Genomic DNA, 16,557 nt, shown 5'->3' on the forward strand with positions numbered 1-16,557 from the left:
AGTACTTTACAGATAAGTCAAAAGGTGCAAGACTTCCCCAAATGGGAAATTAGCACAAGCTAATAGCCCAGTACTTGCACACTCCTTGAAACAAAGCATTCATACCAAAATGAATTTGATATTTCCTTAAAAGGGATATTAAGTGAGATTGTCAATTTTTAATTGGCTCTATAAAAGATCATTTAACTGAACCATTAGAAGTAAGAAAATGGCATGGGTAAGATTTATGTCTGTTCTGATGACAATTTTCACCCAGAAATATCTGCCTCTCTAACAGACAAGCAGCACGTATTAGTGTCTTCTACTGCAGATTAAAGAGAAAGAATTGCCTGCCTTTCTGTAGCTGGCTTCAGCAACCTGCAAGGCCACTCAAAGGAAACCCACTGTAGCAAACATACAGCTTCCCAAAGAATCTATCCCACTTTCTTTATTGTGGCGAAAGCAAAAGGCATCCATTTTTTCACTTCCTAAATCCAATCTGATATGCTTATGTGAAATATCTAAAGAACAGCACACTCTTTGGTTACTATTTAACAACTTATTTATGGCTCTCAAGAGTAATCATTCAGGAAGCTCAAATGCCTGCTACAAGAATCCTGTCTGAAACAGTCTTTAAAGTCTTAGAGCCCTCTCTTTAGGAGGCATTATGGTATTCCAGGAGTCATTTTCTCTACAATCAAGCTTGGAAGATAAAAGAGTCAAGGAAAAAAGAAAAGCGGCAACAGATTATTCAGCTAAAACACAAGATCTGCTGCCCAGAGATAGTGTCAGCTTTTTAGAACAGCTACTGCTGCTTGTGCTGGAGTGGCGAACGATTGACATTTAGGTCATGTCAGTGAGAAATATTCTTCTCTGATTGCAGGAACCTTTAAATGAAGAGGCAGTCTTTACTTCAGAGTGAGTTAACAATGTATGTATAAAAGAAACAAGACTTCCTCTTGAGCTAAAGCTTGGAGAGACTTGCCTGCTCTATTCCAGACAGCAGCACCCAAGTCATCAATTCACAATGAAGGATTCACCTCTGATAACGTTTCGTGGCATGAGAGCTAAATCTAATGCCAACAGTCCTTTCCATAAGTCCTTTATGATATGCTGAACCACACTCAGTCTGCCCAGTGAGATAGAAAGCGCTGGGGAGGATGGAGATACGATACTTAATCAAGAGGTAAGTGCCTACAACGCAGTCAAGTTTAATGGGAAGATCTCTCATTTGGGCACCACTATCCCATCAACTGCGAAAATCCTCATTCCTGGGCATTGTGTTTAGGATGTGAGGGTAGTATTTCTGCTCTGACCTCTTAGGCATATATAGCCTCTTGATTTTTTTGGCTTTGCTAGAATCACTTGGTGATCTAGGAAGGATGGCTTGGAGAGATGCAAGCAAAAGCCAACAGCACAGACTGGCTGCTTAAGTTTGCACTGGCCACTTTGGCCTAAACTGTCTTTAGACTAATGACCAAATAATATCCAGACTAATGACCTCTTGAAAATAATGCAATCATTTGGGTTCTTTCAATATTAGATGTTGTGATTCTTTATGATTGTTAAAAAAGATTGTGCTGCTACTGCCTCTGTGCATCTTAGCCTATAGCTTTTTAAAAGGTGTCCTGTATTCAGAAACAAAGCACCAATTTGGCATCAGGCATTCTGTGGCCATGCACTGCTGTCCCTTGTCATTCATTGATTCAGTCTGCACCAGCTCTCCAGCAACGACAGACTCAAAGTGACACGACAGTACCAGCTATGTCAGAAACACTACTACACATAAAGGTAAAGCCACGTACAAGAATTGATCAGTTATCTGAACTACTTCATCAGTATACAAACACTGAAGGTTTGTACTAAAAAGTCACAAAGCTGTTATAAAATTAAGATTTAAAGAAAATCAGAAAGAACTTTGAAAATAAAGGAGTACTTACTTTATTAGAGCTGCCAGCCTTAATTCCAACAGGTATTTTGCTCTAAAAACAACAACAACAAAATCACAGCTTTTACATTGCTCATAGAAATGTTTATGCTTGATTATAATCTACTTATTAGGTATCATTCCTATAGAGGTCAAAGCAAACTTATTTTTTGAAAAATGAACTTGCTCCTTTACCTTCTCAACATGTTATATGCAAAAGAGTGCTACAGCTTAGAAGAGGGTTAGAGCTTATTCTTGAAGCTGTTTTGTTCATAAAATATTTTGGTTCTATTTCTACTTTTGGAATGGAAAAGAGATTCATTGCTTTTACTTAAGTTCTCACTAGTAAGTATAGTTACTATAGTACTAGCCACTGCAAACTGGCAAATTTTCAACCAAACCCCCTCTTTCTATTATGTATTACTAGATCCATACCTCAGGACAAGGCTCTACATGACAATCTTTGATAGAACAATGGCCATCGTCAGCCCAAAATGGGCATGGTCTCTTCAGGTTGACCTAAACATAAAAAACCAGAAGTTTACAATTCACGCTTAAATGAGGCAACTGTAGAAGAAAGCTCTCAGTATCAGGAAATCCTTTAAATTAAAGGAGAGGATACAAAGAAAAAAAAGTATTATCTAAATTACTTTAAGTCTAGGGGGTTTGGGGGGAAGTTTGGTCTGTCATTTGATTTCTTTTAAATTGTCCCTCTAAATACTTAAGATGAAGCTTTGTCCAGTAAAACTGTTAATGATAATGGTCTCCAGTGAATGAACACAAACACATAGTACATTAAAGCAAAAATGAAATCTCACACTACTAAATTGAAATTGAAATTTACTAATTCAAATAAGTGCTTGGATGATTTTGGGTTTCAAAATCAAACTAAAAACAATTACTATTTTAAAATGTTAAAGATATTCCTCAGTAAAAAAAAAAACACCTGATAAGACATTTAGCAGATGGTACAATGTCTGCTTAGAAGTGATGACAAATATCTTCTCATCACAGCTCAAACCTTTCTAGCACCAATACAATAAAAGCAGAGATTTTAGGATGCTTCCCTCCCCCCATTTCCTCTATTCAATGCACAAACACTGTTCCAAGAAAAAAATAATGCAAAATGATTTTTTGTACTTGTTCACTCATATCTTTTTAAATAAAGAACAAAATAGTTTTACATTCTACATCACCTTCACAGTAAGATCTATTATATAAAACTTCTGTCTCCCGCCAATTTCTACCAAAAAGGACCAGCTAACATGGTTAAATTACAACCTGCTTCAAAGTAAACTCTCACAATAAAAAATGCTTACACACAGAGGAAGATATAAGTATCTAATCAGCCACTGTTTTTACACAGAAGAATGCTGTAAATAAAAGAATGCTGCTGCCTAAACTGCAGATTAATCCAGAAAGAACACATACAAATCAAGATGTACTAGTCCCAGAATGACTGAAGAGCACTAAAAGCCAGTACACACAGAAACTGAGGTTGTACAGCACTTGTACTTTTATCAAGCCAATAATGTACTGTCTACATAGAACATCACATTTTCTTCAGGGTATGAGGCACTGGATTTCATTATTATCACTCAGAGTATTATTCAGTCCTTTCATAAATTAAAAGACAGATTCTTGATCATGAGGTTTCCACAGTTTGTGTGTTTTGATGTATAAAACTAGAGACACAAATGTTTATTTCTTCATTTCTTTCACTGGGAAGTGTTCTACTATTTAGAAACCACCAAGCACAATTTCTGCAAGACTTTATGAAGTTTTCTCTGGCCTTTAAATAAAAACTATCTCATACATTCCGAATTGTACATTAAGGTTTGAGGTCTATACCACCTCACATCATTGCCAGGGGCAGGAGAAAAGGACTTTCTTCCAAGGAGAATAGGTTCTTTCCAGTCAAGAAAACGTGGCAGAAGGAATCGTCTGATACTGTCGATTATTTCTTTTCACCGCCACGTGAATCACTTCTTTTCTTATGCTCCCTGTCATTACGACTGTTGCTGTTACTGTTCATTTTCTTATCTCATTGCTGTTTCCACAAAACTGTTCTTATCTCAACCCATCTTGATCTTCACCTTTTGTGCTTCCAATTCTCATCTCCGTCCGATGTGGCATGGAGAGGGAGATGCAAACGGGAATGAGAGTGAATGGTGCGTGGTTTGGTGAGGAGTACCATTCCTAAACCACAACACTATCTTCAGGATTTCCACATCCATTTATGTGTGGAAAAGCACTTCCATACTTCTGCACAGGGATATCAAAAAAGCCGTTGCTGACTGAAACAGGAAAGGGTGAAGAATGTTCTGACTGACTGACTCAGTTTGCTTGTTCAACACAAATTCTTCCCTGCCACCACTGGAAGGACTAAGAGCAGTGTGATGCTGGGTGGACTGCACACAGGCCCTTGCAATCTATTTCATCTATTAGGAAGATCAGCATAAAAGATGAGGCAGGATTGCAGCACACCTTTAGAGTATGATCTGCAGAACTATTGAAACAAACAGCTCTAAATTTGCAAGATGAAATTACTGCTGTATGAAGTCTCATATACCTGTTGCTCCTCATCTTCACACACTCTGTTTTGTGTCTCTCTGTTGCATCTGGAGAATGTCATTACCACTGCTATGTATGTCTATGTGATGTATTAGTACAGAGGTTGCACATATCCTGTTTCTCCTGAAAAGTGAATTTAGAACTATCTCATGTAGCAGGAGATTCAAGGTGCAGTTACACATTACTGCTTGCTCAGGCTAGAAAGAGAAGACTCAAGTGCTTTCTTCTCCTTCTGCACACTCATAACCCCATCTTGAGTGAGGTTAATAGTCACCCCATTTCTGATTGGCTAGATGACTTTGCATCCTGAGGGGAAAAAAATCCCAAAACCAACAAAAAATCTTACCAACAAAATCCCCTACCAAACAACAAACCGGAATATCCAAACAAAATATCTACCAGGTTAAAGAGATGCATTGGCATAACTGAGAAATAAGAGTAGCAAAGGACAGGATGCTGCCCTAGAGGAGTGTGAGCTCCTTTCTCCAGTGGCAGGCAGCCACCTGATTAGCTCAGTCAAAATGCAACTTACCTTTCAAGTTAAGCATATCTGAAAACAGAAATATTAGGCTTTAAATCTTCATTTGCACATCAGATAGTAATAGAGAGAAAAAATGCTTCAAGTAAAAAAAAGTGATACTACATACTATTTGAAAAAGGAACAGTTTTACCTATTTTTCAAGGGAATAACAGTTCTCTAGATAGCAAACACTAAAATCAGAAATAAGACAGCAACTTACAAGAAAAGTAAATCATGGCAATATTTCCATTTCAAATTACACACATTTCTTAGGAAATAAGCACTGCAAGCTGTCATAAAATTGCTAAAATATGATCCTTTTCAAGATGCAGCAGTACAAAGGCACTATCTTTAAAATTACCACTTTTCAATTGAATGAAGGCAGTCGTGATTTACTGTCACTGACTCTAGGATGAATATAGCAAACAAGACTTATAACCAACCTGTCAGGGACTGAAAACCTGCTTCAACCAAATTAAAGAGCTATGGCCTTCTGATAGGCAGCTTAAAACTGGCAAGTTGACTTGATACACAATCCTTCCTATATTTTCTGCATTTTATTTAAATTATTCAGGGGAAAAAACATTCTAAGTGTACCTTGTAATATCTGAAGTAATCACGTTCTTGCAATTTCTGTATTTTGGGAAAGATCTTGAAAGTATTGAAGTCATCGATGCTTTCTATGTCACATAAACAATCATCTAGGACTCCTGTGAGCTATTGAAAAAATACATAAACATTTATATTTAATATAGAAATAGAATATTAACTGCAGAAAAATCCTTTCAAGAGAAACATATGGTAATTGAAAGAAATACTAGTGAAATGCAGTTCCATAGCAAATATTGCTCATCACAAAATATTTGGTAACACACCTCAAACTCAAAGTAAAACTGTAGCACTTTGAGCTTAAGCCCACCTCCAAATGTATTACTAAATCAATGTTAGGAAGATTAACAATTTCACCCCTGAAATTTGTTGACGCTTTCAGCATATAGAACTCTCTGAAGAATGAGCAACAAGATTTTCCAAATTACAAACACGTGGTATATTAGCAAAGTTGCATTTCAACTGTTCTCCTACCAGATGCTCACAAGTCGAATTGCCTAAAAAAACCCTACGATCACACACTGCCATCTTATTTTCATATTTCTTCTCAAAGTGTGAAAACACTATCTAGTTTCCTTAGAGGCACGGGGAAAAGGACTGTGGGTTCTTCTGTACCCAAGAAGTTTGCAATTTCACAAAGAAATTCAACAAATAAATACAAGGAAAAGCAGGCACAGGGATCTACATTGCAACGCTGTGAATCTATCATGAAACTGAGTACGACTTTTCCAGGTCTCATCCCTCTCCTAGTGCCAGGACAGCAAGCTGTACTGCTACTGCACTAGGGCAAGACCACCTCTGTGAAAAGTGCAGAAGTTCTACTGCCAACACAGAAAGGGAAAGCAGGACTGTGAATGTAGCAGAGAGGACAGCTCCAACCAACGCTGCAGACTAGGCAACGCTCTTGCTGAGACCCTGGCAGTGTCTTATTGAAGTGAGACACTAAAAGTGATTCTATGAACAGTTACATAATAAATTCCCATAAATCTAAACTAACTCTCTTAGGCACAGCTTTTTAAACTACTACCAACATGTCTGAAGGGTTCAGATATGTTTATAAGGGAATGGAACCAAACACTGGTGCTTACTGCTTCTGTTCTTCAGCCAGACAGGAAATTCACTGACATCCATTATGGCCCAGAAATTATTTAAAATAGAAATGCCCATACATCTTATATCTTGCATGGGATTAGAAGAACTTCTAACTATAAAAATGTTATGTGGAAAAGGAGACAAAAAACATGTGGCTTTTTTTTTCCCTCCACAGATTTCACATAGATGAGATTATGAAAACATCTAATCTGTTTTATGCATGATAAATCACTCCCGTACTTTACAGAACAGATACTCTTATATAACCAGGTTTGATGTAAAAGAGCCACTACCAACCAAATTTTGGGTTTCTGCTCCTTTATGAAGCATAAAGGAGGCCTAGAAAATGGATTTCCCCCAACTCTCTGTGAGAATAAAGAGGTGAGGATATGGCAATAAAGCACTTCAGTGGAAAATTCACCTTATGTAGATCCTACTTCTCCTGAGGCACTAAATAGGCTCTCATAATTCTGTAGAGCAGATATGGCAATGAAGTAAAATTAATTTAAGGAAAGTTACTTTAACAAAAAAATTTTCCTGCTGTTATGCTTGTCTTGTTAATGTTATCCAACTTCAAACCCGGGCAAACAACTGTCAAAGAGCCAATGTGTAATTATAGTTTTTTCACAGCCCACATGACTGCCAACTTCAAAGTCAGAAGAAAAAAACTTATTATTAACGATCCTTACAGAAATAAAACCCCCATGCATGTCAGTCTAGAATAATTTCATTTAAAATTTCGAATTTTCTTACTGATCACACACAGGCAGCAATCTGTAAAGGTGCAGCCCTTACAGGTAACACCAGAGCACAAAGCAAACACCTTAACATTTCATTATAATATAAAAAGGCAAAAAGATAACTCTGAACATTTTGCTCAAATATTACTGAACTATATAAATAGGGTGAGTACAAGAAAGTTTTTTTGGACTGAGAAGATAAAGAGTAGGAAACTATTTTGATGACCAGCTCATAAGACTATCCACTCTTACAAAAATAATTTTACCATCTATGCAAAATGGGAAATGCTTTTTCAGGGGAAAAATGTCCCAGATAAATGCAATAGTTACACTCAGTGAAAAATCCTCGTGGAAAAATAAAAAGCTGCAGCCTTTTTATTTAATTAATACCTCAATTCTAAGAGCATCTTTGAAAATGCAATACAGTTTACCTAGAGCAATGGAGTTTCAGAAATGCAACCTCCTCAAAAACTAGAACTGATCTAGGAAATTATGAAGAGAAAAATTTATTCAGAGTACCAGAGCAAGCAAGCTAACTTTTCCTCCCTCCCCCCCCCCCGCCCCCCAACTTTTTCAGAACTGGAACAGTTAGCTCCCTGTATACATAAAATTGCAAAATCAATGTATCCTTGGAAAGCATGCTCTAAAATTAAACTCATCTGTATCTGTACCAAACCACAAATTATAATATACTTTAGCAGCATACATGAAACACTAATACTGCACAGCAGTGGAGTCAGTTCACAGCACAGTGATGCAACAGCAACGCTGGCTTCAAGTACCCCAGTCAGAGGTTTTTCTAATTAGCCTAAGTGCAGGCTTCAGTGCTCTCACTTATGATGGAACACTCCAAGAACATGCAGAAAGCTGTTTCATTTTTGTCAACATCTGGATCTTCCAATGAATTTGTTTTTTTCAAATTGAGGACATCAAAATAAGAACAGTGTACTACATGGTTAAAACTACATATTGCAAGACTGACTTTGTTACTCAAACAATTGGTACTTTGCCTTTTTTTAATTGAACTACAATAGTTAACTTAGTCCACAAATATAAAGTCAAACTGTACTGTAAGTTACCACACTTTTATTACAATGGACAAGTATCATGGTTTCTTTTAGTCTGTTAATTACTTCGAACTCTACAACAAAATATAAAAGCACTATAATTTGTGTTCAAAAAGTCATCTGATATTACGTAGCTGCTATTTTTTCTACATTTCCAATATGCTTATCAAAGTAATTCCAGGTATTGTCAAAACTAGTTTAGTTCTCAAAAAGGTATCAGAGCTATACTGGAGAAGCGAAGTTTTTAACTTATCTTCTCCAAGATAAATCAGCCTTTCAGAAAGAAAGGTCAATGTCCAACCTGCATCAATTTCTCCTTATAAAATCTTGAAAAAAACCCCACAGTCAGCGCTCTAATATTAAGGAAAAAAAACTGAAAATGTGCACATAATAATAAGCAATCTATGCATATAAACAACCTTATTAGTGTTATCAGGTTGTTGTACTTTAATTGCTTCAACAATTAGAAGACCACCTGGGACACCTTGTTTTGTTCCTTAGACGTTTTACTTTGCCATGGCTGCAGAATGAGAGAACAGCCGCAGGTAACATGACTCCAAGAACTACTGGCTAGCTTATCTTTCCCCGCACAAGCCAAACTCGGAACACAATATGCTAACAATTTTATGAAACACCAACAACCAATCTCTCTGCCAAGCAGCACAAAAAAACCCATGCCGCTTTATTAAGTGCTTATTCGAGAACTCCATTTCAATTAACAGTTAGTTATGCTAAAATAGTTGGTAAAATAATATAAATCAGAGACAACTTCATCTTACAACAACAACAAAAAAACTGCAATAAAAGTTATCTATGCTACTGTCATCACTGCCTCGGATGGCCACTTACAGTATAGCATATTATACAACACGGAAATTTATAAAATATAAGAAAAATTATAATCCAGAGGACAAGCTTTGCTCCATGTGGACGGTGTATTTCTCTATAAACTCACTCCAACGCCTTTGGCCCAGCTGAAAGCCTCTCCTACTCGACACCAGCTACCACTTCAGTCACGGTGGATGAACAGCGAGCTCCTAACTACAGACATTGACCCTCCTAAAGCTGTGAAGGCAGTTTGCAGAGGGAAGGAGCGCTCTCATCCTTGCCTGTACCGTGGGCAAACAGACACGACCTAAGCACAAGCCAAGCCCTGGCACTGGCATCACCATCGGAACATATGGCTTCTCACAGACTTCATCACGGCACCGAACTTTCCGCCTGAAGCCACGGGCATGACCCAACCCAGAGCTGCTCATCATATCCCACTGACTGATGCCACCTGGGGTTCCCGGGTCAACCAGCTTTTCCCCGCAGCCCGGCGGCACCGGCCCCGGGCTGGATCCCGGCAAGTGCCAGCTGCAGGGTGTGGAAGGGGAAGGACGCGGGCTACAGACTCCAACAAGAGACTCCCTGATTTCTCTGCGGGGAGCCTGCACATGACACGGCCCGGAGCTGCCCTCGCCCCCACGACCCCCCCGAAGTGACCTCACCTCCGCCTCTGCCCTGCTGCCCCTTCGGCAGGGCTCCGCAGCCCTGCCCACAGCCAGCGGCATCCCCGGCCGGCCACGCTCCCTCCCCGCCCCGCCGCACCGTCCCGCCAGCCGCCGGTTCCTACCTGGGCCTCCGCTGTCAGGACGCAGCCGAGCACCGCCAGCAGCCGCGCTGCCGGCCGTGCCCTCGCCGCCGCGTTCCGGCCGCCGCCACCGCCGCTCATGCTGCTTGCTGCCGCCGTCGACTCACGGGCGAGGGGGCAGCCCTCGCCCCGCCGCCGGCACAGGAAGGAGAGGGACGCGCCGCGGCTCGGCGGCGGCAGCAGCGTCTCCTCCCGGCGACGGCCGCTCCTGCGGGCGGCGGGACCCGTCGGGCGGGGGCCGCGCTCCCCGCGACCTGTCCGCGGCTCCGCCGCGCTCGCCCGGGATCCCTCTCGCGAAGCAGCGGCGCCGCCGCCCCGCTCCAGCGCCCGCCGCTCCCGGGCCGCCGTCGCGCGGCACGCCGGGAGATGTAGTTCCCCTCCCGGTCCCGGGGCCGGGGCGGGGCGGGGCGGCGGCGCCCAATCGGAGAGGACCACGCGCGCCTCCAAAACAAGTGGCGGCGGCGCGCGAGGGGGCGGCTGGGCGCGTGCGCGCGGCGCCGGGAGGGCCGCGTGAGGAGGGGCGCGCGAGGGGCGGCGGCGGAGCCGGGCTGCGAGAGCGGTCTGGTCTCGTCCAGAGCCGTGTGAACCGGTCGGGCCCAGAAAGTCCCAGTGTTCCCCGTTCATCCCAGCCTAAACTGAGTCCATCCCAGTATAGCGCAGTCCAGGCCGGTATCAACCAGTTTAGCCCAGTATCATAGAACTCCCCGAGCTGGAAGGCGTCCACAAAGATCATCCAAGTCCAACTCCCAGCGCTGCACAGCACCATCCCCAAGAGTAACACGGCGGGCCCAAGAGTGTTGTCCAAACACCTCTTGAGTTCTGTCAGGCCTGGTGCCGTGACCACTTCCCTGGGGAGCCTGTGCAGTGCCTGAGCACCCTCTGGGTAAAGAACATGTTTCTAATATCCCACCTAAACCTCCCCCAGCTAAGCTTCAGGCCATTTCCTTGAGTCCTGTCACTGGTCGTGAGAGTGAAGAATCGATATCTGCCCCTCCACTTCCTTTGTGAGGATGTTGAAGACCGCAATGAGATCTCGCCTCACCCTCCTCTTCTCTAGACTGAACAAACCAAGTATGTCTCAGCATATCACCCTATAACCCCAGTCTAAACCTGTGTAAACCAATCCCTACAACCCCAGTCCAGACCTGTATAAACCAGTTTGGCCCGCTACATATTTCTTATATCCCAGTGCACTCCAGTATAACCTGGCAGGCTGGGGCTGTCCTGCCCCAGCGCTATGAGGGTGAGCTGGGCAGGGCCACAGGACCCACTGCCCCACTGTTGGGACAGCTCAGAACCAATCTTTTGCTCCCAACAGCGAAATGTTCATCTATAATTAATTTCCAGAATTGCAAAAAGTCATGTTTCTGTGAAAAACTTGAGTGTTCCAGTGAGCAATGTGCAAGGTTGCTGAAATTAGGATTTTATTTTGAATTCAGATGCTAACTCAGGTTCTTCTTATAACCTTTCATTTGGAGAAAACCCCTTTGCTGGAGTGTGGAGACAAGCTTTAAGTCTAGGGTAACTACAGTCAGAGAGCGTAAAGGTTTTAAGATTGACCTTTGTTATTTATTTACAAATGAATTCAAATTAGCTTTCCATTACATTTGTCCTTAAGGGGCCAGTATGTCACAGATTTTTGCATTGCTGAAAATGTGTCGAAGGGATGGTGTCTAGGAATTACAGAGACCATAAGATGACGTAGGCAGTAATTTGGTTCCAGAGAGATGATGTAAATGCTCCTTTCTTTCCTCTTTGGAGTACAGGCAGTACAACTATAATTTGGAAACAGGTGACTAAATGAGAACCTATTCCTACTTCCAGCATCAGTGGAGCAATACATTAGCTAGATATCTGAGAAGAAATTAGCAGAACAGCTGGTGTTAATGTTTACATTACCATCGTTTGCTCTCAGTATCTGTACTCCATACTTTATCACAAGTGGTTTGTACTTCTCACAAAGAAACTGTTTCTGTTCAGCAGATTAAAGTGAATTCATTGTGTTTGTTTACATTTTGTGCTTTTGATTCTGGAAGTTTCCATCACTGGTATTTAGAAAAGTCCTAAAACCTCGGAAGAATCAAGCACTGTTGCACACTTGGGTTTCAGAAAGGACTCTAAAAGTTAGAAGTAAACTATAATAATTTTAAGTCATAGTTTTCAGTTCAGAACACTCTATGTTAGTTACAGAGGGTGCCTTATTTCTTCACCTCTGAAATGTTGTATCAGAAGTCAGTTGTGCTTTAGCTTTTTACTGCCGTATTAGAAGGATAAGGAATTGGCTGTAAAAATATATAATGGGTAATTTTAAGAGGCATTAAAAGAAATATTCATTTTATACATAAGTATTATCTAAGATAGGAGAGCTGAATGTAGCTTAACACAGTTTTCTAGACTCTAGGGTATTTTCAGTTTTATGTTTTAGTGTCAATTTAAATCTATGAATGCTACTTTGCTAATGGCATAAAAATGTCTAAAAAACTCTGAACATAAAAATCCTAATATAGTATTTCTGTGTGAAATCAGTTTCAGGAAAGATCTGCAGAAGGAGCAGTCTTACAGTTGCAATCAAAACCCAACAGCATATTACAAAGCTGTGAGTGTCTATTAAGCCTCTTTCTTTTAAAGAAATTTGCAACGATGTTAGGAAATTTTAGCAAGGGCTGAGGACAAGCCCTTACTGGGGAGAGGGATAATCACAATTTACAGGTTGCTGTGGTCATGAAGACTCTGGCCTATATATTTAATTTTCAGCGTGGTTGTCATAGGAACAAACATCTGTGATTTCATAATATGCACTGCTGTTACACATGTTGACAGTTTCATTTACAAGTACTAACGTTTTTGTATGTGCAAGCAAGCGAAGAAAGCCTTGGACAGGGGAACTAAAAACAGTATTCTCTATTCTTAAGTAAGAATTAAGTAAAGCACGTCAGAGTCACCTCTTCCTCGTGACTCTGTGATGTTCTCTAGCACAGGCACAGATCTGGGTGCAGGAGAGACAGTCTTTGAGTGGATGCAGCAAATACCAAACTTGCCTCTGACCTGAAACTGATCAAGTCCTTCGAGTTTTATTGTATTACCTCCATTGGTGCTTTTTAGCCAGCTCTTATTTGCCAGAATTGGGCTTATGGACTCTGGTTGTAGACAGAAATAATGATCTATGGGCATCAACTGTGTAAAAATGGATCTTAAGACATTATTATGGACTGATTTAAGTGAACATACATGATAAAACAGGGTGGCTCCACATTTCCCATTAGGAGAAACTTGATAAATCCCAGCTGTTAAGTTCATTAACTAGATTTCAGTAATCTGAAATGTGGATTTTTATTTTGAAACTTTTTGCCCTTGAATCTTTTTGCCCTTGAAACTTTTGCCTTTATTTATTTTTCCAAATTAACTTTTGAGTGAGTCCTTCCTAAACTTAGGAGAGTAAACCAGAAGAATCAATATGTCACAAGCTTCTGTTTAAGTCTGGCAAACAGCAGCAGTGGGAGGGCAGTGCCTGTTGAGCAATGGAACATCTTGTGGTAGTCTAGATTTAAATGATACAGAAAGGCACAGCTGTGGGTAAGAACTTCCAGTAAACCACCTGATGTAAGTACAGAAAGCAGCCAAGTACCAGGGCACATGAGTTCTGTGGTCTGTCAGGCCTCCTACTGTGAAGAGCTTGTACACCCTCACCCCTGTTCTGTTCTGCTGGCATTAGGCCTGATACAAGTTATGTTTCCTTGCCAGTCATGCCATGCTGACATCTTGTTCCCACCTACTGATGTCTGCTTTAAAACCACAACCTATGTTCAAGTCTGTGGTAACGAGTGTAAGAATCTTCTGAAAAGTACCTATGGATGCCCAGGGTTATCTCAGGAGTGTGACCTGTAAATGGCAAAACAATATGTCAAATTCAGTATCGTGGTAAAAAAGGTAAATTTTTAATAAGAAAATACAGGAATATTTTCCCAGTGACTATGAGGGAAAAAGCAAGAAAGATAGAATGCAATTAAAAAAAATAGCAAACTACAGGGAGGAAGTACATTTGTTAGGATGTTTTTGTAGGTGGTGAATACAAAGCTGTACACCTGTATTCTTATTTCCATGTTTCATGTGTGTGTGTTACAGCTGGATGTTAACAAAGTGCATGGTGTAGTTTAAAACAGCATGATCTGAGTGAAGAGTAGAAGTCATCTATAGAGTATTGTCATTTCTGTAGTACCTATACTTTTTTAAAGAAGGAAGAGCAATGCAGGAATGAGTCTACTAGCTCTGTCAAACTTCTGAGCTAGTGGGTGTGATGAAAATACATAATCTTGTTTTAAAAACCTGAGATTTGTGCACTTGCTCTTTCAGTGTGCGTGCTTATTTGTCAGCAAATCTGACCATGAGGTACAGATCCCATCTAAATTGTACATCTATGGAAACAAGCAGCCAGGCAGGGGGACTGTGCTAAAGTCCCTGCAGAGGCATAAGCTGCAGCCTGAAATCAATCGTATTAGGCTCGGTTTCAACATGTCAATCTAGAGAAAGCACTGTTTCACTGTTTCTGTGGCGTGTGTTTGACTTGGACACAGCACAGCTCCTGGAGTGGTGGGAACATTTCCATATCATGCAGTCCTGTCAGGCAAACAAATTATCCACAGGCTTACATAAGATGGTCTAGGTACGTGTCATTTCTTACATTTTCTCCATAGACTGCTGTTTCTGTCAATTAAATGTCAAAATCGTGACGTTCCTGTAAAGGAACTGTAAAAGAACAGACCAATATCATTATCGGCAAAGAAAGTAGTTTTAACTTTTTAGCTGCTGGTTAATTATTCCTACTCCAAAGCAGTCTCAGAATTTTCAAGAACTTTTCTAGCAGCAGTCCGAAGCTGCTGACAATTAAAAACTATCTATAAGATACTGGGAGAGAAAATGCAGGGAGGTTTCTTCCTAAATCTCCTGAACTACAGGAAGGGTAAAGAGTTTATCTTGACATAGAGGTATTTTACTCAGTGTGAACTTCCTTAAGCGAAGATATTTGAAATGTAGAAAGCAAACAGATGAGGAAGAATAAACAAGGTTGCCATGTAATTCTAGCAGGACCACAGTTGCCATGACTATTGGCAACCCGTGTGGAGGCATGGGGAATGTTACTGATCTCCTGTGTCATAGTAGCATTTGTGATCTGGAACAAAAGCTCTCTATTTCCATGTGGAAAAGCTATAGAGGATCAACTGGAAAAAAATGTTTTGCCTTTTTTTTTTTGAGTGGGTTGGTTTGTGTGTCTGGAGCTTTTGTGTGTGGTTTTGTTTTTCTTTTTGTTATGGGGACATAGAAGTTGTATTTTTCTGGAGAGGAATATATTGTCCATGGTTTTGTCTGCAGTCTTGTGCTCAGAAGATATGAAGTCCCTTGAGACTCTGTTAATTGCTATTTCAAACAACAAATTCTCCACCTATATATTACCAGATAGTTTGTAGATCTTTGAGAAAACCCTCTGTCCTCATCAGATATGGCTGGGTATTTTTGATGGGGCCAAGAGGAAAGGAGTGAGAGGAGATCTGCATAGACTTGATTTGTGAAAACTATTTGAAATTAATAATTCTGCATTTGAGTGGAAATTTACAAAATTCTGAACTCTTCCCATGACGATCAGTTATGCTGAATTTAGTAGCTTACAGGGTTACAGAAAGATGAGATACAGATAGTACTTAGGTTTAGAAATTTGATGAGAAAATTAATCCAGCGTTCTATGGAATGCAATTTCCTAAAGTTATCTCATTCTGGTCTTAGCTTTTATGATACAGTTGTATTTAGTTTTGCCAAAATAATTGCTGGCTTTCTGCACTGGTCAGTTAGCTACGTAACAAAGATTTTGACAACACTCATTAAAGAATGATACAAGAACAATCATTGAAAAACATCAATATTACTGATGTTAGCTAAAAACAAATGACAGGTGTGGTGGTGCATAACTCCCATGCCTTCCCAGGCTGCAGTGTGAGAAATGCTTGTTCATGACAACAGGATGACAGCTACTGTCATCAATTTAAATTGTGGAAATAAGAGCAATTTAATACCTTTCTTTTTTTTAAAAAAATATAATTTGTAACATGCACAAGAGATGAAAAAAAATCCATGGAAAACCACTCAATTTTAATGCTTAATAGACCAAAGGCTACTTTTAGTTATGCCAGTGTAAGCTATTTGGCTAAACTGGAGCTCAGTGTAACAGAACAGAATCTGTCTGCAAATTTACCTCGTTAATAAATGAGCCGGGTGGCTCACAAAGGTGATCTTCATAATAGCAAATTCAGTTGTGCCGGCTACTTTTGCTTGTACTGTACACTAAGTAGCAATACATAATATTTCTTATTTAGAGTGATTTCATGCACAGACCCTCCTTAAGAAGCCTGTATTACTTTACATCG

General features: G+C 40.4%; 1 protein-coding gene across 1 annotated transcript in view; it reads right to left on the reverse strand.

Moving 5' to 3' along the window:
* Positions 1–10,225, reverse strand: part of ERO1B (endoplasmic reticulum oxidoreductase 1 beta) — a 29,287-nt gene extending 19,062 nt beyond the window's left edge. Inside the window, exons 1-4 of the mRNA XM_040059328.1 lie at positions 10,127–10,225; positions 5,598–5,717; positions 2,342–2,425; positions 1,920–1,961 (exon numbers count right to left, since the gene is read on the reverse strand). Coding sequence (XP_039915262.1) covers positions 1,920–1,961; positions 2,342–2,425; positions 5,598–5,717; positions 10,127–10,225 — 345 coding nt within the window. The remainder of the gene's footprint in view (positions 1–1,919; positions 1,962–2,341; positions 2,426–5,597; positions 5,718–10,126) is intronic.
* Between the last annotated feature and the right edge of the window lie 6,332 nt (positions 10,226–16,557).

The sequence above is a fragment of the Hirundo rustica genome, chromosome 3, assembly GCF_015227805.2.
Source record: "Hirundo rustica isolate bHirRus1 chromosome 3, bHirRus1.pri.v3, whole genome shotgun sequence".
Lineage (NCBI taxonomy): Eukaryota > Metazoa > Chordata > Aves > Passeriformes > Hirundinidae > Hirundo > Hirundo rustica.